Here is an 11,997-nt window from a genome sequence, read left to right as displayed (position 1 = left end):
CTGGGTTCAGGTCAGGCCTGTGGTTCCTTACCCGCATGTCATTTCTCTATCCACTGTCACATCTGTAAATTGAAGGCACAAAAAGCCCAAAAATACTTCTTTAAATAAAAGTGATTTCCAGACATTTTGGATCCTGACCCACCAGTTGAGAACCACAGTTCTGAGTCTATAATATAGCCTTTTACACGTATCGCATGTGTAATATTTCCATTAAAATATTTTTTTAAATAAATATCCGTGTAAAACTATTTTTAATAGTGACGAAACAAACAAGAGATATACAATTGTTTGTGAGGGTGAGAAAAAGTATATCTTATGGACGATGTTTCCTTCTTTTAATTTGTTTTTGAGACACCAGTCGCTGCGTAACTACGGTGAGCAACGCTATGTCGTATCCTAGCAACGACGCACGCTAGATAACTTCCAGTCCAGTACAGACGTGACAGAACCATAAAGGGAGAGAGCAGTGACGGAACATGGTAACTTTATTACAATAAGTGAAGTTGGCGGCTATAATGTGACGTTTGCGGCAACTATAGCTGACGTACATTAAGGCCTCAGTGTATTTCAGGAAAGGGTTAAAATTTAAAATGTACGGACGAGCTACAAGAGTGACTTCCTCCTTCACACCGAGCGCTTCTTCTTCTACGGTGGGACCCGGATCGTATGACGTACAGCACGCAGCTAAAGTAGAAGGTATGATTGAACCATTAGTGACAATACACGACTAAAAGCATTTTGAAGAAGCACTCTTGTCTTTTTCAAACAAGAAACACACTTCTGTTGTCCCTGGGCATATATATATATATATATATATATATATATATATATATATATATATAGATAGATAGATAGATAGATAGATAGATAGATAGATAGATAGATAGATATCTCAAAGTGAAATATTTTAGTAGGTTCCACTTTCTCACTGCTGTAATTGAAAAGCACTGAAATGTGAGACAGCCCCCCCATTATTAATAATACTATACATTTGCAGGTATATCACACATGAAATGTTTACATAGACATCATTGTGGGCTAATATGACTTACTCTATAAAGAAGATGGAATTCCACAATTTCAGGATTGGGATCAATGTTAACTCTTGTAGAGTAACTTCAAATATCTCCATGATGACTTAGGTCAGGGTTATATTCCTTATATATCTCTTATGTTATTGTTATAACATCAGATTAATTCATTCTACTGGATTTATTTATCCATTTTTTTAAAAATCTGTTGTGATTTATATTGTATGTCTTGTTCTCTTTCTTCCCACTCTCACTTTCCATTAAAAAACCTCTATCCAAAATCTATTAAACACACACACACACACACACACACACACACACACACACACACACACACACACACACACACAAATTAATAAACACCTACACACACACTTTTTCTGGCTTGTACTGTAATTGCCTCTCATCTTGTTTTGTAAGTGTCTTGCAATAAAAAAAAAATCCTCATGCTCCTATTTTTTATTAATTTACTTCAGTGCCTAAAACACAACATTAAATGTTTTAAAGATGTGTTTTGTATCAATCAGCCACCTGCCTAATGTAAATGTCAGTGTGTTCCTTTGTTGCAGATGGCTATGCCCCGTTTCTGTCTTTGACCAGCAGGAAGCCGTTGATCAATGAGTCCAGTAAGGAAATACCTGGACCTGGACATTACGATCCCACTCCTCTAAAGGTAGTGTAACTCAGATTTAGTCATTTACATGCAATTGAGGGAAATCCACATCTGAGAGACTTAAATTGATGTAAGACTGGATTTGGCCTAGTCAGACCTGGAGGGGGGCAAAAAAGCAGCAGATCTGTCTTTAGAAGAAAAAGTATAAATATGTTGAACCATTTGAGTTTGTTTTGGAAAATATAAAATGCATGAATGCATACTCATTGGGTCTCTGTGTCTGCTTGACTTTCTTTTGGCTCCTCAGTCGAACGTCCTCGGTGGCTGTAGCCTTCAGAACCGCTCCAAGCGCTTTGAGGAGTTAGTGTCAAAGGTTCCGGGTCCAGGGGCCTACAATGTGCTGCCTGCCCCAGGAAGCATACCCAGGTCTGGGAATCCTAATGCAGGACAGGCCCACCAGTTTGGCAGACCAACGGTAGGCACATGGGTGGAGTTACGGGCGCAATGTAAATGAGCAGTCCACTCACAGGAAATGATTTATAAGCGATACTCTCCCTCCAGCATGCTAATTTAAATCAGATCTTATAATGCACTGTCTATGGAAAATGTCTTATATCGACCTGCTCCTGCTCTCTCATTCCTGCACACACAGCATGCAGAGGTTTTTAGTGTCCAAAGCTTTTTAGTTTGGTATTTTTATGTATTTCTTCTTAAAAATCATCTGCATGTCTTTTTTGTATTATCATCCCTGCACTGACCAAATTAATGCTGCAAAGGGATTACTCCTTTCCCGCCATGCTCTTTGTCACCAAGGCAGTTTCTCATGTCCTGTAACTTCTGTTCATACTGTACATACAGCAAGCAGCAAAATGTGAAACCTCTCCAGCCCTGTGTTGTCTCTGGGTTTTTTTCCGTGCCATTTGTTAAACAAATAATATGTATAGCAGCGCCTCCACAGAGAGTGGCGAATGCCAACACTTGCAGACGGTAAGTTAAAGCTTCTCTTTGGCACTTCTGCCATCTGCAGACTTCTCGCTGAGCTGTAGGAATTAACAAATTCTATTTTAAAAGCTTCGAGGGCGTCAGCTCTTAATTTTGGTTATTAAAAGAAATCTGCCGGGTGTGTATACTCGCTGAGACTTTCAGAAAATGTATTCACTTTGTTAGAAATACTTTTGATACTTTGTCCATGGTGGTGGAAGACGAGCTGGTTTTTAAAACAGCCATGAGCCAGGTGTTTCATTTTTAAAGATACAATTCAGAAAATTGAGTTTTGTAATTGAGTTGTTCCATATTAGTCATAAATAGCCGGACAGAAGGAAGTTTTTTTGGTCAATCTGCACTGAATTAGAACTTTAAATTCCCATTTTTTTCAAATGTACGGTATATATTTTGACTGAGATGGATTTCATTGCACACTGCTCATTCCTTCATTCTTCCCTCTTTTGTCTCTTAATTATCAGCCTCCCTCCCTCTCTTCTTTCTCTTTTCCCTTCCTTCACACGATCTCTCCTCTGTTGACCTGAGGCAGAGCTCGGTCACTTTGTAAGTCAGACCATCTTTTCCATCGCAGAACCTGACTTCCATCTTCACCCTCTCTCTCTCTCTCTCTCTCTCCCTCTCTCTCTCTCTTTCTCTCTGTGCAGTGGCTGCAGGCCAAAAGTCTGCGACTGCTCCGTCCGTCAGATATCCCATCCATTCCTTCCCCCGGCCAGGCCTTTGGCTACGAGGAGGTTGCTGCGGGTGTACTTAGCAAGCAGCAGCCCCCTCGCAGGGACAGGACCCTTGGGCCAGCCTACTACAGTCCACTGCTGGTAAGCATAACTAAACATAGGGGGACACACACGTTCAAATGTGAACGTACTTCCATCAGGAAATGTGAAGTGGAAACGTGTGCTTTCATGAGTCTGTATGAGTGTGTGTTTGAGTGTACTCAGCCTGCCTGTGAGGCGAGGTCCATTAGTGTTAGGCAGATCTAATGCACCACTGAACCCCCCCCCCCCCCCCCCCCCCCCCCCCACACACACACACACACACACTCCAGTCAGTTGGCCCAAAACCCATTTCCATATCTAATGAATGCAGCTCCACTTTAAAAGAGCCACAGCACACCAATGCTCATCCATTTTACATGCCAACAAAGAGAGCCATTAGTAATTATTCTCCTCGCCGTATTACAATATTCACTTAAAATAATGCACACGCCTGCTGCTCCAGCTCTCAATTAAGTCATTTCTCATCTGTTAATGACCACAGGAAGTCAACAGCGTCCTTGAGTGTTGGCCGAGGTTGTGTCAACACACCGGCGCAGGCACAGAGGCGCGCTGTGATTTAGGGCTAACAGCGCTTCATTCATCCAAGGTCTCTGTTTTTTTTGTTTTTTTTTTTCTCTCAACTTCTGTTCTGCTCTCCCTTTGAAAGTTCAACCTCCGCTTCTGAGACACTTCAAGTCAAACGCTCTTCCCCCGCCCCGTGCTGCTCGGACTGAGTTCAAAAGTGCGAACAGGCGGGATGAAGTGTCTGTCAGCGGACGTGACTTCAAAGTGGATGGAGCGGCCTTTGAATGATAAGACCTGAGACAGATAGAAGAGGTGCTGTCTAAGTGTTATTGAGAAAACACAGAGATCTGATTTGATCCACTCACCTCTGACTTATGGTTTAATGTTGTGCCGACGAAGTGATTACTAAACTGCAACTGCATGAAGGAATTAAAGACGATGCTGAAACAGTGAGTGTATGTGGAGCATCAGATGGGTTGGAGCGTGGTGCATCAACATCACATTTTGAAAAACAATCACAGATGGAAAAGTCCAAATCATCCCCTTAATGATGAGCACTCAGTGAACTCAACTCTGCATTGCCTTATTGAACCATTCATGAAACAAAGACTGCATGTGCTCGCTGGTTTAATCCCAGCTTGTGCCTGAGCATCAGTCAAAATTGTTCATTATCCGACACTTACAGCTGCATAAATATTACAAGTAAAGGATGGAGAATCTGTCCTGTGTGTCTAAAAAGACTTCATTCACCGAACTTCTGTAAAAGCAAATGAGCTAGGGTTGTGGAGCTGCATTTAGGACATATAAAGAAAGAGGGTTCAGAACGTGTTGAAAGGGACACATGGGTGATAATGGGTAAAACGTTAAAACCAGCATAGTTTTCAAATCTGAACAATTTTTCCCAAACATTGATTGTGTTCCCCTTGTTTATTGTCCTGATGGCGAGCAGTCGGAGCAGAATAAATACCCTGCCAAAGACAACAAGCATTGGTCAGACCATGTAAAAGAATCAGCTATTCGCTGTGAGACTTGGGCTGAAGAGTTTTCTCAACAGCAGCTCAATTAGATTCAAACCGCGCTTGGTTGTTTGTTGATTTGTGTAAAGCACAGCAACATATTCTGCCTGCGGGATCCCGCCCACAAACGACTCCACTGATAAAAACATCTGCATATTCTCATTTCAATAATAAAAAAAAAAAAGTCAGCCATCTCCCTTTTTTAAATTGGAACGAGAATGTTAATGACCTCTGTCTGTGTTTCTTTTTCTACTTTTAAAAGCTCTCCTTGACATAAATTGGCAATTTGTGCCTCTGAACTCAAAGCCAGCTGCGATACCATCTCAGTACAGTTTTTTTTTTTTTTTTATACTTTTGAACATCTGAACGTCCTTGTGTCTTTATCGCCCCCCTCTCTAAACTGGATTGGTTGATCACAGGGGACACAACCTCAGATCTCGTCCTCAATTCTCTTTCAAAGTTAAGGAGACAAGATGCCACATGGAGCGAGAAACTTTCTCAGACGCTGTGCCAGTCCTAAAAAAAAAAAACCTGCCGCACGAAACAGACACACTGAGTCACACCATGTGCAGTTTTAAAAAGAGGAATCAATGTGGGGTTTTATTTTGATTACATAACAGCTTGATTTGTGTGGAAGAAGCAGCAGATGTATTTTATTTTCGGCGTCAGATTCGGGATATATTTGGTTTTCTAATTGATTTAAAAACTGATCACCAATATTTCATCTCTAAAAACTCCTAGGGGCATGTGAATCAAACATCGTCCTGTTAACCTGAATGATCAACTGACACGCTCACTAGCGCCAAACACAGGTCGAAGCTCTCACTTACGCTATAACCACCTGAACATTCGCGTTAATACGCTCCGTCTTTTTGGTCCTCAGACTGTTATGGACCCGAGAGACATTCGTGATCACGTGAGGTTTTAGAAGAGGCCGGAAGAATGTTGAAGAGCCGCAGAATAGATTGGAGCAGCTTCACCACCGTCGATGTGTGACACGTATTCAACTCGCGTCGTGGGTCACCGGTAGAGGAGTGCAATTAGTGAGGAGACGTGTGTCACTTAACTCTTCACTCAGGATCCAAGATGGCGGCGCGCACGGACACTGTGGATCACGGCTCTCCCTTTTCACTTTTTAAAAAAATATTCTTCTCGTTGTGTTTTTGTTTTTAGCTGTGTGCACTTTCAGGTGAAGCCAAGTAATCTCGTTGTACAATGTGTATAATGACAACAAAGGCCTTTTATTCTATTCACTTCAATATGTAAACCCTGTAGGTCAAAACCGCCACGCTGCGTTAACCCTCTGAACCATAACCACTCTCCCTTACAGATACAGTCTCTCAGTGTAATTGTGTATATGTGTCTTTCACTCTTACTCGTGAGGTCATCACAGTTCTTTCTCTGTCAGTGTTGACTTTTAATCTGTGGAGCTGTGGACGCTTCGTCTTGATGAAGAAGTGACCTGCTCTGACAGACGGATTCAAAACCCCGCAGCCATTTGTATTTCATGGATTAAGATTAAACCCCTTGCACAATATTTTTTAAAAACATCTGAACCATAGTATCTCCACAGAGTTGCCTGAATGCAGCCTCTCTAAGTTGTTAAGCCGCTGAGTGAACTGCTGCTATCTGAAAGGCCGGTGGCAGAGAGAGAGAGAGAGAGAGAGAGCGAGAGAGAGAGAGAGAGAGAGAGAGAGTCGACTGTAAAACTCACACAGATAAGAGAGGACACAGGGTCTCCCCGAGATCTCTGACACACTCTGGCATTTGGCTGAACTTCACATTTCTTTCTGCCCCAACTTCATGAGCTATGACCGGGGGGCAGAAACCAGATAAGTGTGAATGAGTCAACTCTTTCTTTGTTCATCTCTTTATTGTCCTATCTCTCTTTCTCTCCCTTCATCTTTTCCTTCTCATTTGCTCTCTTTGTTTCAATCTGTCCTTCTCTCACTCTGCAGGCAGAGGTGAGTTCAGCTCAGAAGTATAAAGGTGTCCACTTTGGCAACATGACAGGGAGACGAGGCGAGATGGCAGTGAATGAAGGACCAGGTCCAGGACATTACTACCCTGAACTGTGAGTATTTTGTTGTCTGTGTGTAAACCTCCCATAGACCGAGCCAGGCCTGTCTGAGTGAAGACACCCAGCAGACATGACAGCAGTATCTACACTGTCATCTAACTCTTGACAAGTGATAAAGCCCATTGACCAAACTGAAGATATAAACTGTCAGTTTCATGATAATAATAAAAAGTTTCATTTCAGATAGGTGGTTATACACACATCATGTCACTGCGGGGCACAAACAGACGACGACGCCCACACACAAGGAGGGAGGGAGGGGCAACACTCCTGAAGATAGAACGATACACCAATAAACAACAGAGCAGAGTTCAGTATCTCCTGGAAAATACACAAAGTCAAATTTAGCACTTAAAAAAACACATCTTATTAATAACAGGCTTCTTTGCATTCCAGGTAGACAGCAGGCCTCTAGTTGGTTATATCAAGACTCAGCTTATTAAATTGACTCTGTTGTTCACAAAGTCACGCAAGCACATGCAAACACACACACACTCAGTGCAGGCTGCGGACATTTCTTCTTCTTCTTCTTCTTCTTCTTCTTCTTCTTCTTCTTCTTCTTCTTCTTCTTCTTCTGATAAGCTTTTGGTGATTCTGAGACTTCAGCACCTAGAGAGTTAACTTGAATAGATAATTAATAACCTTCGTGTGTTGTCTCTTTAATAAAGACAACAGGTTGATACGATGATGTGATCCAGGACATCACAGTCTCAGGAGTTCACCGCTCTTGAGGCGTTTAGCGTGCAGTCTGCAGAACGGAGAAGCTGCTCCAGCAAAGTGAAATATTGCTTTGAACCGGGAGCCAGGTTATTATGTTTGACATTTCTCTCACAGTCTCTCTACTGATGGCCAAGGAGGATGGGCCTTACTAAGCACTTTTACTGTACGATGGTGGGCACGCGTCCAGCTCAGCTATTCATAAAGGAATTGATTGAGTCGTGGAATCAAAGAGATGTGAGCCCCACACTGAGGGTGCAGACTTTTAAACACCACAAAAAAACCACACGTCCATCATCCACATGTGGTGGTTTTAACAATATGTAAAAATGCTGTCGTGTTTCTGATGGGACACTTCTCTCTCTTCTTCACTTTCTCTCCTCGTGCCCTGTTTTTCCATTACACATCTCTATTTCCCTCTGGCTCAATATATTGCATCTCTCCAGCCTCTGCGTACTTTGTTGTTTTCTATTATGTATCATTTCGAGCAACACTTTCTGTCTGTTTTTATTTATGTCTGTCTGTGCCGTTCTCTGTTTTCAGAAGCACTAAAACAGAGTACGTGAACGTGAACCTTCAGAAGGAGCAGAAAGGCAGAGCCGAGCTCGTCCTCCCCCGGTATCACGAGCTGGTGCCCCGACAAGAGGGGAAGAAGGTGAGGATGTGTTGTTAACGCTTCAGAGGACCTCCATCAACCTTCGTCAGTCTCTGCCCCTGTGGGCGACATTTCCCTTTAACGGGAACCTTTGTAACTAATAAGTGACAAATATGACCACAGGGGGGCAATTCAACTCGTGTTATTGGATTTTTGAGGCACCTGAGGGCAGGAAGACAAATTAGTTAGCCTTGGCTTATTACAGTTGATGTAGTGAGCGGGTCAGACACTAAAGAAGAAATGCATGATGGCTCTCTGGACACCTGACGAATCTAAAAAACGATATACACTCTCTGAGTCGCTCTGTGTTGGAATCTCCGTCACAATCTGAAGAAAATCTTGAGTCGGTTGTTTCTGGACCGGAAGGTTGAGGGTTCGATTCCCAGCCCTGAAACGACATGTCCGATGTGTCCCTGCGAGAGAGTTGACCCCGACTCACTTCACAGCAGCCTCTAGCATCAGTGTGTGAATGTGCAGCGTCGGTGTGACCTTCAGAGTAAAAGCACTCAGAGTAGTCAGAAGAGGAGAAAAGCTCAGGTCCGTTTGTTCTCGAGCAGTCTCGGTGCTAACTTGATCTGTTCGATGTTTAGTGCTGGGAGTTTAGATTGATCAGATCAGCTGCATGCGAGCAGAGAAAGGCTCACGACGAGGGTTAGGAGGATTATAAACGGTTTATAAACTTTATAGAAACAACGAGCTCAGAGAAGCTGCTGCGTCGGCTTGTTCGTCACATCCAAGAACCTCTTTGAAGTCGCTCATACTCCATGAATACATTTTCATTTTCGAGCATTGATCACACACACTAAATGAGATTGGAAGAGTGTTTGGCAGGAGCGCCAGTGTGTAAGTGCAAGCTCAGTATAAAGTGAGTCAGTGATAGCTCTTATACAGTCCCAACAAAAGTCCAGCGTTTTGGAACAGGAGGCCGAACAAAGTGAGGAAACACTTCATGATGTTAATGTTGAACTTATCCTTTGAAAAAAGGACAAAAGTCTCGCTTGAACGTGCGTCTGACGACAACGTACCTGTCGACGTCATTTTTTTAAAACTTTATTTTTGGGCTTTATCTTAGAGAGAGGAGGAAGAGACGTGGGGGACAGATTTGAACCCTGCCGCCTGATTGGAGGACTCCAGCCTCCGTACTGAACGCGCCCTCGTTGGTGTCGTTGTAAGCTGCACGGACTCTATTTGAACAGCTTACTTTATTTTACTTTATTTAAAACACAACCAGAACAAGAGTCCTTCACTCTCCATCTGACCGACTTTCTAAGCCACCTTAGACAGAAAAACTGATTTACATGTTATCAATCATTGTTGGAGTTAAATGGTCAACCGGTGAGAAACACTGAAGATATCAACATGATCCTCAGTCTGAAGAAAGATTGTAGGTTTAAGTGACGTCACCAAACATGTTCAGCAGGATGAGAGTTATAAGCTCTGAAACCTTCAATCAGCCTCTCGTTGCATTTTCTATGCAGGACAAAACAGGACTGAACATTCGAGTAATCAAAGGTAGAATTGTGTACATCGTATTAAACGCCTCCACGACGGGAGGTTAAAACTTTTTAGATTGAGAGTGATTTATTACAAAGCACCGAGAATGACAGCGAGAACAAAGTCGAAGACATTTAGTTTGGATTATTATGAGTGGAGTCGATTCAACCTCTTTCCCCTCTATTATTTAAAAACACATCAGTGAATGTGTGAGCCCATAGAGGGCAGTAGAACACAGGCTTTAGTCACACACACACACACACACACACACACCTACACACACACACACACACACACACACACACACACACACACACACACACTGATACATTGAAGCCAGTTGAGTTGAGGGGAGTTACTCACCTGCATATGAACTTGAGTGTGCTGGCAGAGTAATGCTTTGTGATGCCTTATTTTTCCAGTCGGAGGAGAAGAGTGGGTGAGGCAGAGTCTTAAGGAAAAAAGAAAAAAGGAGGGGACTGGATTTGTGGAGCGAGTGCAGAAAGGATTCGCTGTGACGTGGATTTACACCTACGTCTTTCTCTTCCCCTCGTCCTCTGTTCCCTGGAGCTCTGTGCTCCGTCGCCTCTCCTCTCTGTTAGGGTTCAGATTATTTCATTTCAGAGTTAATTATACATGACTTTTCTGAGCAAATCTTCATTCCCCCTTTTTCATTCATTTTGCTGCTTAATTGATTTCTAACGTTTTACAATCTATCCTCTAACTTTCAATCAATAACTCTCTCTTTCATGTGGACGCTTTTATGTGTGCACCATGCTTCATTCGGACCTCCTGCCGTGATGGCTGCACCTCTATCTGTCATCATTAGTACCTGACACCTAAACTCACATGTAGTCCTACACACACACACACACACACACACACACACACACACACACACACACACACACTGTCCAGATGGGTCATTACCCACAGTGGGGACACTCAGGACAAACACCTTTACATCGTAGAGATCAGCACACAGTCTGCCTCTAATGGCTAAGGGCTGCTGCTGCTGCTGTCCTGTAGACTTTAAGAAGACCTGTGTGTGTGTGTGTGTGTGTGTGTGTGTGTGTGTGTGTGTGCGTGAGATTTTCCCATTAAGCAGGCATTGTGACAAGACGAGGGCAGAGACGAAGCCAACAACTTTAATAAACCATTATCTCGACTCTCTCTGCAATCAAAAGCAGAAAAGTTGGAGCCATGCAATTTTTAGTATTTCCCTCCAAATAAAGAGTTCACTGTCGGGTCATCTTTAAAATGAAATGAATTCCATGTTAACATCATTATGGACTGTGTTGTCGTGTTTGCAGCTCTTGTTATTTTTAGAAACGGGGAAGCAGTACAGCTCCCGGGGGGGAAGGAGAAGAAAAGAAGAAGAAAAAAGGAGCCTTGGCACGAGCGTCTCTCACCGGATGAAGGATTATCTACCTTTAAACTGAACACACAGCTGGGATGAATCAGTTGGCCAATCTGTTCAGTAATATTTTTTTTTCAGAATTAAGGGAAAAAAGAGGCTTTTTTGTAATATGTGAGTTTACAGCTCTTCATGTTGTTTATGTTGTGACATCGTGCGTCACTATCGCTAATATTTCAGACCGCTTAAATCCCTGTGTATGATTTCATTTAAAGACTTGGACGATGAGGAAGTGAGTCATTTTTGCAGAGGTGTGTGTTGATTGTTTGCCAGAGTGTGGGGATGATGTCGTCTGTGCACATCTGCACAGAGATGACAAATGTCTTTCTCGGTTGACATGAAGGTGTTGAAAATCTGATACGATGGTTCAGATCGAGGTCAAATCGTCACGAAATCTCTCGAAATACTCTCCGTATAGAAAAGATGCCTGGATCCGGATTCAAAAGATTGTTTCTTATTTTCTCCTCTGAAACCCCCCCCAACCCAACCCAACCAACCAAGCGAACTTCGAGCTGAGTCCCTGAGTGAACGTGAAAATTCCAGGTGAAAGATTGTTATGAGTGGCAGAGACGCCACTCGAAGCACAGAGCTGTAAACCATCTAATCAAGTACTTTAACTTCCTGTTTCTTACCTTTACCCCAAAGACGAGGAGAGCTTAAAGTGATACTTAGGCTTTGTAACATTAGAAACCTGG

At 42.8% G+C, this 11,997-nt stretch overlaps 1 protein-coding gene across 7 annotated transcripts in view; it reads left to right on the top strand.

Moving 5' to 3' along the window:
* The first annotated feature begins 256 nt into the window (after positions 1-256).
* stpg2 (sperm-tail PG-rich repeat containing 2) overlaps positions 257-11,997 on the top strand; it is a 67,861-nt gene continuing 56,120 nt past the window's right edge. For 3 of the 7 annotated variants that reach the window (XM_079350900.1, XM_079350901.1, XM_079350899.1), the window contains exons 1-6: positions 261-696; positions 1,601-1,704; positions 1,952-2,119; positions 3,291-3,458; positions 6,898-7,013; positions 8,280-8,391. In XM_079350900.1, coding sequence (XP_079207026.1) covers positions 591-696; positions 1,601-1,704; positions 1,952-2,119; positions 3,291-3,458; positions 6,898-7,013; positions 8,280-8,391 — 774 coding nt within the window. In that variant the 5' untranslated portion in view covers positions 261-590. Of the gene's footprint in view, positions 697-1,600; positions 1,705-1,951; positions 2,120-3,290; positions 3,459-6,897; positions 7,014-8,279; positions 8,392-11,997 lie in introns of all 7 variants that reach the window. The other 4 variants (XM_079350902.1, XM_079350903.1, XM_079350904.1 and 1 more) reach the window with 4 other exon arrangements.

The sequence above is a fragment of the Symphodus melops genome (genome assembly GCF_947650265.1).
Source record: "Symphodus melops genome assembly, chromosome: 1".
In the NCBI taxonomy this organism is placed as follows: Eukaryota; Metazoa; Chordata; class Actinopteri; order Labriformes; family Labridae; genus Symphodus; species Symphodus melops.
This window is presented reverse-complemented; position numbering and strand designations above follow the sequence as displayed.